The sequence below is a fragment of the Mytilus galloprovincialis genome, chromosome 12, assembly GCF_965363235.1.
Source record: "Mytilus galloprovincialis chromosome 12, xbMytGall1.hap1.1, whole genome shotgun sequence".
NCBI lineage: Eukaryota > Metazoa > Mollusca > Bivalvia > Mytilida > Mytilidae > Mytilus > Mytilus galloprovincialis.
The window spans coordinates 53,303,828-53,317,793 of record NC_134849.1 but is presented as its reverse complement, the minus strand read 5'-3'; the positions used below and the strand labels follow the sequence as shown (position 1 = coordinate 53,317,793).

The 13,966-nt window shown below is 33.3% G+C and overlaps 1 protein-coding gene across 2 annotated transcripts in view; it reads left to right on the top strand.

The window, feature by feature from the left end:
- LOC143054227 (myosin-IIIb-like) overlaps positions 1 to 12,701 on the top strand; it is a 56,426-nt gene extending 43,725 nt beyond the window's left edge. For both annotated transcript variants that reach the window (XM_076227155.1, XM_076227156.1), the window contains 7 exons: positions 571 to 643; positions 1,017 to 1,175; positions 2,695 to 2,914; positions 6,745 to 6,839; positions 9,171 to 9,312; positions 10,131 to 10,238; positions 11,726 to 12,701. In XM_076227155.1, the coding sequence (XP_076083270.1) occupies positions 571 to 643; positions 1,017 to 1,175; positions 2,695 to 2,914; positions 6,745 to 6,839; positions 9,171 to 9,312; positions 10,131 to 10,238; positions 11,726 to 11,847 (919 nt within the window). In that variant the 3' untranslated portion in view covers positions 11,848 to 12,701. The remainder of the gene's footprint in view (positions 1 to 570; positions 644 to 1,016; positions 1,176 to 2,694; positions 2,915 to 6,744; positions 6,840 to 9,170; positions 9,313 to 10,130; positions 10,239 to 11,725) is intronic.
- Positions 12,702 to 13,966: the final 1,265 nt, after the last annotated feature.

The window sequence follows — 13,966 nt, the reverse complement described above, 5'->3', positions numbered from 1 at the left end:
CTGTGTTTGCGCTAAAGGTAGATATATTGTGATTATACTGGTTAACAATAATAGGCTGTCATATTAGAATAAGTATTCTTAAATGGTCAACAACATGAGTCCATGTTTGTTTTCCATCTTTCATAATCAAGATAATTAGCCTTGATGAGGTTTTTTTTTTTTGCTCTTTGCTTCAGTCAAATTTCAATGCAACGATTTTTCCTTGATGAAAACAAAAAATGGATATTGCAAAAGGAAATTACTGCACCCCAGCTCAAAGCATGGCATGAATGATGAAGAACAATGGCCCGGCTTCAGAGTTGGCACAATGTGTAAATATCAAAATATTTTTTTTCCTATAATACTGTGCGTTTTTATAGAAAGCTTAAGTGAGCTTCCTACAAAAACTCCCAGTATAATAGTAACCATTAATTATCTGACAACTTTTAAAATGGCCATTAAATATCTTTTAAAATTGTAAAAGAAAAAATATCTTGAACAAAAGTACATGAATGAATTATAAATTTGTACTTGACTGAAGATTAACATTTGAATGATATTGTTTTTGTAAGTTTTGTATATTTATTACAGAATTGGACTTGGTGCTTTTAGAAATCCTGATAGAGATGCAAGAACAGAAGAAATAAGGAGTTATATAGGAAAGGTAAGGAATTTAAGTTATATTCAACAGAAGTGTAATAAATGATCTTTCGTCTGTCTGTCTAACTGTCCAACATCAGGTGAAAGTTTTGGTTCAAAATAGTTTTTTATGAAGTTGAAGTACAATCAACTTGAAACTTAGTACACATGTTCCCCTATGATATGTCATCTTTCTAATATTAATTCAAAATTATAGTTTTGACCCAAATTTCACGGTCCATTGAAAATAAAAAATGATAGTGTGAGTTAGGTATCCCTGTATGAACACATTCTTCTTTTAAAGAAAATTTAGGTGCATAATTTCAAAATAAAATAAAAAAAAAAACAATCAATATGTGCTCGTTTTGAAATTCAATAATTTTGTCTTTTAACCACAGGGAATAATTTTAAGAAAAGAAGAGGATGGAGGGATACTAGCAAGGCAAATTGGTAAAAACAGCTGTATTGTCAAAGACTTTAAACAACCACAGAATTACTGTTTCTCAGAAGATGTGATAGAAAAAGAAGGCCAAATACCAAAAGATGAATTTATGAAGGTAAAGATAATTATGTATGAAAAATTCTCAGACTGGTATGGATAAACTTTTCTGTCATGTGATTTAGGAATGGCAATACCTAGCCGCAATGAGGCTCCTGCAGGGTCAAAAACGACCTGCGACCTCTGGGCTTTTTAGAGGCAACTTCCGACCTGAGGGCCTACTAAAAACGACCTGCGACCTGTGAAATTTGGAAAAAACGACCTCCGAACGACTTCCGTCCTCTGTGTTGGGAAAAACGACTTGCGACCTGTACATTTCCCTTAAAAACGACCTCTCGACAAATTTAAAAGCAACCTTGCGACCTGAGGGGGTTACCCTGTGGGAGCCTCCGCAATCAGTACTTGTCTTACATTAGAATATTTTGGTTGTCACACCTTGGTATCCAGTTGATAAATAGAGAACTGTTTCATATAATAATTTAGATATTAATGAAGTGTTTTCAACTGCTATAAACACTAACTTATACAGTTGAACGTCATTGGGTCAAACTCAGTTTTCCTTGAAATTGAAAATCAGTGCAGATCAATTATCTTTAAAAGAGTTGTGCCCCTTTGAAATATTGTTTATTTTGAAATTTGAATTTTTGTAACTCTCATGTGTAATTCTTGACATATTTCAATAAAACTTAAATCATTATTATTAGGTTAACATCAGAAATAATTCAGACAGTTTGTTAACAAGTACTGATAAGAAGAATATAAAAGATTAATGCCCCTTGGGAATGTTAATGATATCGGACAATTGCATTGTATTTCCTCTCAAGCCTTCATTTCTCTTAAAAAAAAGCTTTAAAAACACATTTTGTTTAGTTCCCTTGGATAAATAAAAATATGCAGTATAGGGGACCTTAGACCTCTGTTGTCTTGGGCCTCAATCCTTTTGTTGTCTGGGAGGACTATAAGATTGAAGACAAGCTTTATATATCTCAACTTTATTCAGTTGCCATTGCTCAACCACATGTATGGCAGACAACACTAACGGTTAGTTGCCGATAGACATAAGAAAAGTATAGAGTCCTGTAAAATAGCAAAACTGGCTTAATTATGGTCTTCATTTCCGATAACCTAAAATACCAAATAGAGGTATGCAAGCTTCCTCAAACCAATATAGTACTGAATATTTCTTTTTATTTGGTAGCAAATGCTGATAATCTGATTACAGTACTTCAGTTCCTGGATATTCGTTTGTCCTTGTCTGATTTTATTTTACACACAAAAGTCAGATGTAATAATGTCAGAAATCTATTCAGTGTTAAGGTCAATACAATGTTGTTTGCATGAAAACATCACAATTTGGTGATATCAACTAAATATAAAAAAGAAGAACCTAAATGTAGGTTTTAAACAGCCGGTTCGGCTAGTATGATAAAAATGTAAAGCTGAAATATGTGCAATTTGCCTAATTGGCTTGGCTGAAACACTAAATGTCATGTGATATGACTTTTTCAACCTCCACATTGAAACAAGAACTATCACAGAACTCTCCTATCTGAACAAATGACATTTTTATTTTTCAGATATTTGATGTAAATCAGTTACATAGTCACATGGGACTGGCTCTGGAAGCAACAAAGACATCATCAGATACTAGATCATTACTCTACAGGGCACCAGTTTTACAGATGCGAACCATAGTTGGCATCAGTCTTCTAGAGGACCATGAGGATATAAGCCAAACCCCATGTTGGCTGTTGGTCATTAATCTTGAAGCTCTAAGGGCATTGGATGATCAAGATGGTTTGTAGTGTTACTGAATTTATCTATTTGCTATAAAGTTGATCACTCACTATGTTGTACATCAATCTTTCGACACTTAGAACAACCCGTTAACATTTACAAAACTGTTAATTCAGAAATTATTTCATTTTTTTTTTCATGCAAATGCTAAACAGTTTTGTTGAGATAAAAACTTGCATTCATAATTTCTGAAGTGATTTTCCTTTAATATTTGTTTGCAAAGCATAATTTATTAGAATTCACATTTTTGCCAGAGGTTAAGGATTCTCAGATATGAATTCGCACATTTATATCTAAATTAACAGTATAAAAATAAAGAGATGCAGTATGACTGTCTTTTAAGCAATTATCCATAAAAACTATAGTTATTGTCCCGTCTTCAACAATGTGCATAATTTTACCATATTATAAGCTGTAAAAGTCCCCATGATGACAAATACATAGAGATTAATACATGACCTATTCCATATCAGCCTGGTATCATCCCGAGACCTCCAAATCAGCCCGAGACGTAGTCGAGGTGCTGCATGGTTCGAGGGATCATATACTTCTGAGGCAAATAAACAAATACCTAAAACAGTCAAAAACTTTTTAAAGAAGTTAAATCATGAATCCAACAAATACACTATAATTGTCCAATTGCAAATTTGGAAGCTGGAAGCATGGAGGAAGTATTTATAGTTCTATGATCATTATTACTACGCATTGCACTATATGAGATGATTCATAATTGTCAATGGCAATTGTTAGCAAGAACTACTTGTAAACTAGCATCTTTTGAAAATCTATAGCATTTGATTTAGCCATGTTAACATATGTTTTTTCAATAACAGCTGGTTTTGACTATTTTATTTATTATGTCTGTTTAGTTCACTCATCATTGTAAACATAACGGAATTTGATGAGACTGTCATCAAAATGAGAGGATAGCGCTATAAAACCAGGTTTAATCCACCATTTTCTACATTTGGAAATGCCTGTACCAAGTCAGGAATATGACAGCTCTTGTCCATTCGTTTTTGATGTGTTTTGTTATTTGATTTTGCCATGTGATTATGGACTTTCCGATTAGATTTTCCTCTATAAAGTTCAGTATTTTTGTGATTTTACTTTTTTCTGTACAAACAGATTTATCACTAGATTCAATCAACCTTATCGCTATTACTGGACATTACAAAAGTTCCCGTAAAATTTTGACGTCATAATAAAAAATCTGACGCCACAATGGAAAAGTAAAAATACAATACCGGAAATACCAGAAGTAACTTGCACTGTTATAGGTTTTTGCACGAGACACCCCTGATGGGATGGGAAATTATGGCTTGTGTACATCCATTCGTTACACATATGCAAAAGCTATTATATTAATGCTAATTAGTATATGATAAAATACAATAGTGTTAAATTCTTTGTAAAGTGGAATTAACAATAATCATATTTAGACTGTATGGCTGATATGAATTACTTATATTTCAGTGGCTGGCCATGTTCTACATTGAATATATTTCAGTGGCTGGCCATGTTCTACATTGAATATATTTCAGTGGCTGGCCATGTTCTACATTGAATATATTTCAGTGGCTGGCCATGTTCTACATTGAATATATTTCAGTCGCTGGCCATGTTCTACATTGAATATATTTCAGTGGCTCACCATGTTCTACATTGAATATATTTCAGTGGCTCATCTTGTTCTACATTGAATATATTTCAGTGGCTGGCCATGTTCTACATTGAATATATTTCAGTGGCTGGCCATGTTCTACATTGAATATATTTCAGTGGCTCACCATGTTCTACATTGAATATATTTCAGTGGCTCATCTTGTTCTACATTGAATATATTTCAGTGGCTGGCCATGTTCTACATTGAATATATTTCAGTGGCTGGCCATGTTCTACATTGAATATATTTCAGTGGCTGGCCATGTTCTACATTGAATATATTTCAGTGGCTCATCTTGTTCTACATTGAATATATTTCAGTGGCTCATCTTGTTCTACATTGAATATATTTCAGTGGCTGGCCATGTTCTACATTGAATATATATCAGTGGCTGGCCATGTTCTACATTGAATATATTTCAGTGGCTCATCTTGTTCTACATTGAATATATTTCAGTGGCTCACCATGTTCTACATTGAATATATTTCAGTGGCTCATCTTGTTCTACATTGAATATATTTCAGTGGCTGGCCATGTTCTACATTGAATATATTTCAGTGGCTCACCATGTTCTACATTGAATATATTTCAGTGGCTCATCTTGTTCTACATTGAATATATTTCAGTGGCTGGCCATGTTCTACATTGAATATATTTCAGTGGCTTATCAATTAACTTACTGTAAACTAACTTATTTTCACAAATTTCGCGAGTAGAAAAATAATGAGAATATAAATGGTCGTGAATATGTAAAACTTGGATCTTTCCTTATTAAACTTCATCAAGTTAATAAGAAAATCACAAAATTAGATAGCCGTGAAGTGGTCAAGAAAGGGTAAAACGTGAAATAAAGTATCCACAAAAATAAATTTGTCATAGTAGTAGTTAAATTTGAGTGGGTTAAACATGTACAGTGAAACCTGTCCAAACCGAACACCCACGGGACTTTGCGTTTTGTTTGGTTTTCACAGGTGTTCGGATTGTAGAGGTAAACGGAAGTCGACACCAAAATAATTTTGGCACTTACTCAATGTTTCTGACAAGGGATATTAGGTGACACAACAGACGACAATTTATTTTTGTGTTGATTTAGATGTAAATGTAAAAATATAAGTAGATGAAGATATATGTATTTCTACATTTTAGTTGATAAATCAAATGCCACTCCGTCAATCACGCTCGTCGTTGTGAAACTAAAACTCGTTCAATGATGTCCGACATGGAGCGATTTTGCTTTTTACAATTATTTTCTCATCGTTAATTAATTGACCAACTCAGGTGCCCAGTCACTGTCAAAAGACGATTCCGTAGTTGAATCGAGATCATCATTGTACACACGAGTTCTCGGACTAAACTGGCCACTCGCTGATTGATACCTCGCCACATGATTAGAGTGAAATAATAGCAGGAGTCCAGTTTATTCTCGGACTTTATCGTTGCTAAATAGCTAACGGAAGTCTTCAGGAACATCCGAATCAATATACATAGGGTCTCTAAAGGGAATCCGGCAATCGAAACCCATTGACCTTGTTGTGTTGCACGACTTCTTAATCCAGTGAAAGGCTTTAAAACTATTATTTAATTAAACAGTTTAGCTACAGAATGGCGGTTACGGTTTTGTGGCCGTCATTGTTTGAGTAACGTTCAGTTAATTGATCTATGGGAAAGTTCCTTCCTTGTCATTTTCGGCGACGAGAGCAGCTGACCAGTTTGACGTTTCTTTACAAAAACAAAAATCATTTGATCACTAAATACATGGACACAAACATGCTAATTGGTTTGTAATAACAACTCACCAGTTAATTTAACCTCAAATACCCTGGGGAATACTCTGTCATCCTGAGTGTGTTTGTTTAATTAAATCATGCAAATAATTAAAAACACTTTTTTGTTTCGATTGCTATCGATTGATTTTGACAGGTATTTTTAAAATACATATTTACTAACGAGCCTTCAACAACCGTTCGGAATTCGGTGTTGACAGGATTCGGTTTCTTAAGGTTAAATTAACGTTAATTGATAGGGAAATTTTGTGGGACTTTGAAAATTGTTTGGTTTAAACTGAAATTCGGTTTTATCAGGGTTCGGTTTATACAGGTTTCACTGTACTATATAAATTATATTTCAATGTCTAATCATGTTCCACATTGATTTTATATTTCAGTGGCTAACCATGTGCTACAGAAGATAGCCCAGATGAAGATCAGGTCTGAAGAAGATGTAGAAAAAGAAGAAAATACATATGAAATAATACACAGAGTATGTTTTTCTTTAGACTTAAAGGTTATCAGGTTGATTTTAATTGAACTCTAGTGTCATTTGGCTTCTCAATTAAGGTGGTACCTAACACTACAGGGAGATAACTCTGTAAAATCAGCTAAACGTTTTAATGACATTGTGTTGTTAAGGGATTGTTAAGCTTCTCAATGATCAAAATTAGTGTTTGTCAAACTGCTATATAACCAGTGTAATTTTTCTGATAAAATAGTTGGTTCAAATTTTTTGAAATTTTTATACTTTTGTCAAAGGGTCAAAGTAACTACTTTGTCAAAAGTTTATGAAAATTAAACGAGCTAAATTAATTTTAGTGAAGGTGTTGGGAACCACCTTAAAAGAAAACCAGAGAAACATTTCTATGTTTTAGAGAATCTGTCTTATTTTTCTTCTTCTGAAACCTTTGAGTTTGATATTTTCTTTTCCTTTTTTTCTATCATGTTAAAAATTAGACAAAACTAATTGACTAGTAAAAATCAGGGTTTCTATATAATTATATACTGTAAATTCATTTATTTTCGTGGGTACCCATTTGCATGGATTGAGGAAAAGTTGCATTTTCGTGGATATCTAATTTCGAGGTTTGGCTAAACTTAACATATATTTCTACAGAAAGTAGGTACTTTGTTGTACATTGAAATTTTTTATTCTGAAATCCACGAAAATTGGTATCCAACGAAAAATAATGAATCCACAGTATTAAAATTTTACATTTTCTGTCTTGAATTTGCATTTAATGGTTACCACTGTCATACATAGTAGATAGAAGATACTTTATTCTCTAAAAAACTAAATACAAGTTTACAGAGAAACAGACAATATAAATACATATACAATAGTTAAGGTAAACAAATACAGTAACTTTTTTAAAAAGTACAAAAGTATGATTAACATAGTCTGTATAATCTTTGAGTGCGCCTTGTCTTTTTCTGTTTTGCCTGCATTCGTTGCCAAATCATGATTTTTAAGATTTCCGTTTTTGTGTATTGATATGAAATATTAATCCACATGACAAAATTGCTTTCATTTTCTATTAGCCGAACTTAAATCTCATCTTTATAACAAAGTATTAGGCCACTCGATCGTCTGTTTGATAAGTTGAATCTGTTTTTGTCGAGCCTGCAACTTTTGTTGCAGAAAGCTCGACATAGGGATAGTGATACGGCGGCGGCGGCGTTAGCTAACTTCTTAAAAGCTTTATATTTTAGAAGGTGGAAGACCTGGATGCTTCATACTTTGTAGATAGATGCCTCATGTTACGAAGTTTCCATCAGTCACATGTCCAATGTCCTTGACCTCATTTTCATGGTTCAGTGACCACTTGAAAAAAAAGTTCAGATTTTTTGTAATGTTGAATTCTCTCTTATTATAAGTAATAGGATAACTATATTTGATATGTGCGTACCTTGCAAGGTCCTCATGTCTGTCAGACAGTTTTCACTTGACCTCGACCTCATTTCATGGATCAGTGAACAAGGTTAAGTTTTGGTGGTCAAGTCCATATCTCAGATACTATAAGCAATAGGGCTAGTATATTCGGTGTATGGAAGGACTGTAAGGTGTACATGTCAGACTGGCAGGTGTCATCTGACCTTGACCTCATTTTGATGGTTCAGTGGTTATAGTGAAATTTTTGTGTTTTGGTCTGTTTTTTTCATACTATATGCAATAGGTCTATATTTGTTGTATGGAATGATTGTAAGGTGTACATGTCTAGCGGGCAGATGTCATGTGACCTTGACCTCATTTTCATGGTTCAGTGGTCAAAGTTAAGTTTTTGAGTTTTGGTCTTTTTATTTAATACTATATGCCATAGGTCAACTATATTTGGTTTATGGAAATATTTTATGACCTTTATGTCAGTCGCTCGGGTTTCTTTTGACCGTGACCTCATTTTCACAGTCCATTGCACAGTGTTAAGTTTTTGTGTTTTGGTCTATTTTTCTTAAACTATAAGTAATAGGTCAACTATATATGTTGTATAGAAGCATTGTTAGCTGTACATGTCTGCCTGGCATGGTTCATCTGACCTTGACCTCATTTTCAAGGTTCATTGGTCTTTGTTTAGTTATCTTGGTTAATGTTAAGTTTATGTGACAGTTGTAATAAAGCTTTATACTTAGGACTATCAACATAATATCAATGATTAGTATAGAAGGCGAGACATTTCAGCGTGTGTACTCTTGTTCATTTTGAAAGTATAGCCAGGCAGGGATAGATGTATCATCATTCATCATTATGCTAGCATAATCAATACATACAAAACACACATGTTAAACTTATAGCATACAACTATTATTATATTTTTTAATGCAGCATAAAGGAAGAGAATGGTCAAAACATAAACAAAGAGATGAAAAAAGCAGTAAAGCTCCACTAAGAAAGACAAGGATAGAGTTAAGACAGAAAGGGCTGGACATTAAAGAATTCATGCCTTATAGCTGGGATGATCCATCAAGTAAGTTATATTGCCTCATGTAAATAAGTGATGTGATTGGTTCAGTGTTGTCACATGATGAACCCCTATGGATATGGACTTTAAAGAGTTCATGCCTTATAGCTGGGATGATCCATCTAGTAACTTATATCACCCCGTGTAAATAAGTGACGAGATTGGTTCAATGTTGTCACTTGATGTAGGGGGTTAGTAGCTTTCATAGGTCTGTATTAGTATTTTCTTGTTTATTTTCATACAAAGGTTTGCAGGAAAAGTCCTGTGTGTCATAAATCTGTTTAACAGTTCCTTACTGATTTGTAGGGTGTCAGTAGCAAACCATATAACTTAAATTATGATGAAATTATGTGTGGCTGTTATACAAGTGAGAGGTTGTAGCTAGCTATAAAACCAGTTTCAATCTACTATTTTCTACATAGAAAATGGTTGTCCTTGTCAGAATCATGACAATTGTTATCCATTCATTTGATGTGTTTTAGCTTTTAATTTTACTATTTGATTAGGGACGTACTGTTTTGAACTTTCCTTGTAGTATGGCATTTTTGTGATTTGACTTTTTATATTGACAAAAATGTGTGAACAAAAGTAAGACATTATAGGTAAAAATGTCAAAAATAGGGTTTGGCAGTCAACATCATGCATGTTGTGCTATAGCAAAGACGCACATAGACCAAACATATTCAAACAAGTGGGTAAAGTAGATTAACTCAAATTCCGACCGTGCCAGGGCTGTATGGCCAGTCAAGGTTGTTAAACACTTCCATTTGTTGTTAACTCAAATTTAATAATTGGTTTTTAATGTCAAAAAAATAATTTTTCAGAAGCTAAGAAGAAACACAAGACTTTCAATGAGTTACAGGAAGAATTAGATAATTTTGACAATGAGCCTGAGTCAGTTATAGGTGGCTATAGAGCTAGTAAAAATTCAGGTAATTATAAGTTGATACAAATAGATTCCACAACTGCAACAAGTGTATTACAATATTTCTCTACTCAAGACAGTTAAATTTTAATATTTAAAGCGTGAGGCTTGTTGAGCTTTTTAAATAATTAAAATTTTTAAACTGTTGAGAGTGGAGATATATAGTAATATTACAGTGGTGGAATCTGTTACTCTTATGATTTTCAAAGATTTGAGAAAAGTTTTGTCATTTTGATGAGATGTCATCAGTCATGGTCGCCTTTTATTGTGGACTCACAGTACGAAAATTCAGAAGAAAACATTAAAATTTAACGTCACAATTAAATTTCAACCAATCATTTGCCCAGAACAGATTTTTCACTAGTGAAATCTGAAATCTGAAAATAGCACAAAAATTAGAGAAACTTGCTTCATGTATAGATGGATGCAGAGCATCTATTGATCATAAACATGACTCAGTTATAAGTGGATAAAGATCTAGTAAACTTTAGATAATTATACATTTGATGAACTTGCTTCAATTGTAAATAATTATAGAGTTTGTGGAAATTCAACTGCATGGAAAACATTTATGTGAGCATGCTTATGTTAAAGATGGATGTAGAAAACCATAAAGTAAGGAATTATACAATGATTATGAGACACTGTTTTAGTCAAAGGTTGATATGGAGGTAGCATAAATCAAATTGAATGTAATTATTAGTCAGTATTTTGCTATACAGAGGTAATCTTTACAGCTTGGTTGACTGAATGGAGGTTCAGAAGTTCATGTTATACCTATTTTGTAAGTTCATCATTATGATGCTGATCTGATCAAGGAGATTGCTAGCACTTCTGTTTTTATGTGATGAGCATTTATCATCTTTATAAAGGACACGAGAAATGGCTTAATACAGGTCCTGTTGCAGTGATTAACAAGAATGTGTACAAATTTAGTACATGGATGTTTCACTCGCACTATCATTTTCTATGTTCAGTGGACTGTGAAATTGGGGTAAAAATAGAAAGATCATATCCTGGGAACGTATGTACTAAGTTTCAAGTTGATTGCACTTCAACTTCATCAATAACTACCTTGGCCAAAAACTTATACCTGATGCCGGACAGACGGACAAATGAACGAACAGACTAGAAAACACCTATATCCTAGGTTGGTTGGGCATAAAAATGTCTACACAGATTTTGAATAAAGAATTAATTTAGTATTATTTGAATGTCAGGCTTGATAATGTCTGGCTTACTGTAAATTCATAATTATTGCGTGCATTTATTATTATAATTTTGTCATTTTAGATATTAATTTTTGTGATATTGAAAGAAATCTTGTTTAATTCATATGAAAAATTTCAAAATGGGAGCTTTAATATTATTGCAATTATAACCCTTTCACATTTTCAAAATAATAAAAACATCTCAACAATTTCTGAATTCACAGTAATATCTGATTATATTTTCTTTCAGAAAATCTAAATTGAATTTGTGTACTGATTACAGGTAAACATGGTATGGGTAGTGTTGTGAGTAGCCTGGCCTGGGGTAAATCACCAGTGAGGAAGGATTGGGCCAAAATTAAAGTTTCAATTAGAGAGGAGGAGGTGGAAAAAGAGGAGGATTAATTGACATGCGAAAACAAATTTGCAATATTAAGAGACATATATACTTATTACTGTGGATCCTTTGTTATTCATCGGAAACTAATTTTCATTAATGATATGGGTAGAGGTGAACCACAGTCAATGGAGTATACATTTTTAATAGGCTTGTTAAAAACTTGGCAAACCTGGGCAAAACCATGAAATCTTAATCTCAACGAAAAATATAATTTTTCCATGAAATTGGTACCCACGATGATCGATGAATCCACCGTAAATGGAGATGCTACTTGTCCAAAGGACTAGCACGTCAGCCATGATTATGTTGCCATTTTAAAAAAGAGGCAAATGTAATTTGTATTGCTTACTTAACAGTAACATTTTAATCAAACATATTTTTAAATAAATCTATAAACAATGATAAATTTTTAATAATTCAATTTTACAAGTAATATTTAAATATTTTTTGCAATCAGCATTGATTTTTCTATTTTTAAATTCATTATTTATTTTTTATTCAAATTCAAAATGTCAGCAGATTTTTAAATTGCTGAAATCTTGAGAAATATTGTCAGTTTGACTCTAAAATTGTGTGAAGTATTAAAGAGGACACTTGAATATGAGGTGCATGAAAAGGTGCAATGTTTTTATGAATTTGTTTTTCTTATAATGATTTTTTTAAAGTGTCTGACTTAGTTTTAATATAACATCTTATAGAATTGAATTTTACTAATAGTAATTTTCAGTGAGTTGGCCAAAATGAACTTTATTTTTATTATGAGTTTATTGGTTGTATTCCTTTTATTCAGATGTGTGTCCATTCTAAATTTGTAAAATCTAGAAATTATTTTAATATTAAATTACTAATAATGAAAGAACTATTTGTATGGTCTTTATTATTACAATCTTCAACAAGTAAAAATAAAATATGCAAGGTGCAGCTTTTTCAGATTTTTTTTAATCTGGTGCTTCTTGAAGAAAATCTGCTGGTCCTCATTTATTGTGTTGGTCTGTTGCAAAAGTTTGGTGGACGGGACCACCATTTGTTTGAGAATTATGTGCATGATACATATCACTTTTCCGATTTGTTCTGGTAATAAATTATTTAACAATTTTATTGCAAACAGCATATCTATGATATCAAGTATGAGCAATGTACTGCGGGTGAGGTATTAGATATCAAGTATGAGAGTTGTACTGTGGGTGAGGTATTAGATATCAAGTATGAGAGTTGTACTGTGGGTGAGGTATTAGATATCAAGTATGAGAGTTGTACTGTGGGTGAGGTATTAGATATCAAGTATGAGAGTTGTACTGAGGGTGAGGTATTAGATATCAAGTATGAGAGTTGTACTGTGGGTGAGGTATTAGATATCAAGTATGAGAGTTGTACTGTGGGTCAGGTATTAGATATCAAGTATGAGAGTTGTACTGTGGGTCAGGTATTAGATATCAAGTGTGAGAGTTGTACTGTGGGTGAGGTATTAGATATCAAGTATGAGAGTTGTACTGTGGGGCAGGTATTAGATATCAAGTATGAGAGTTGTACTGTGGGGCAGGTATTAGATATCAAGTATGAGAGTTGTACTGTGGGCCAGGTATTAGATATCAAGTATGAGAGTTGTACTGGGGCCAGGTATTAGATATCAAGTATGAGAGTTGTACTGTGGGCGAGGTATTAGATATCAAGTATGAGAGTTGTACTGTGGGCGAGGTATTAGATATCAAGTATGAGAGTTGTACTGTGGGGCAGGTATTAGATATCAAGTATGAGAGTTGTACTGTGGGTGAGGTATTAGATATCAAGATTGAGAGTTGTACTGTGGGCCAGGTATTAGATATCAAGTATGAGAGTTGTACTGTGGGCCAGGTATTAGATATCAAGTATGAGAGTTGTACTGTGGGCCAGGTATTAGATATCAAGTATGAGAGTTGTACTGTGGGTCAGGTATTAGATATCAAGTATGAGAGTTGTACTGCGGGCGAGGTATCAGATATCAAGTATGAGAGTTGTACTGCGGGTGAGGTATTAGATATCAAGTATGAGAGTTGTACTGCGGGGCAGGTATTAGATATCAAGTATGAGAGTTGTACTGCGGGGCAGGTATTAGATATCAAGTATGAGAGTTGTACTGCGGGGCAG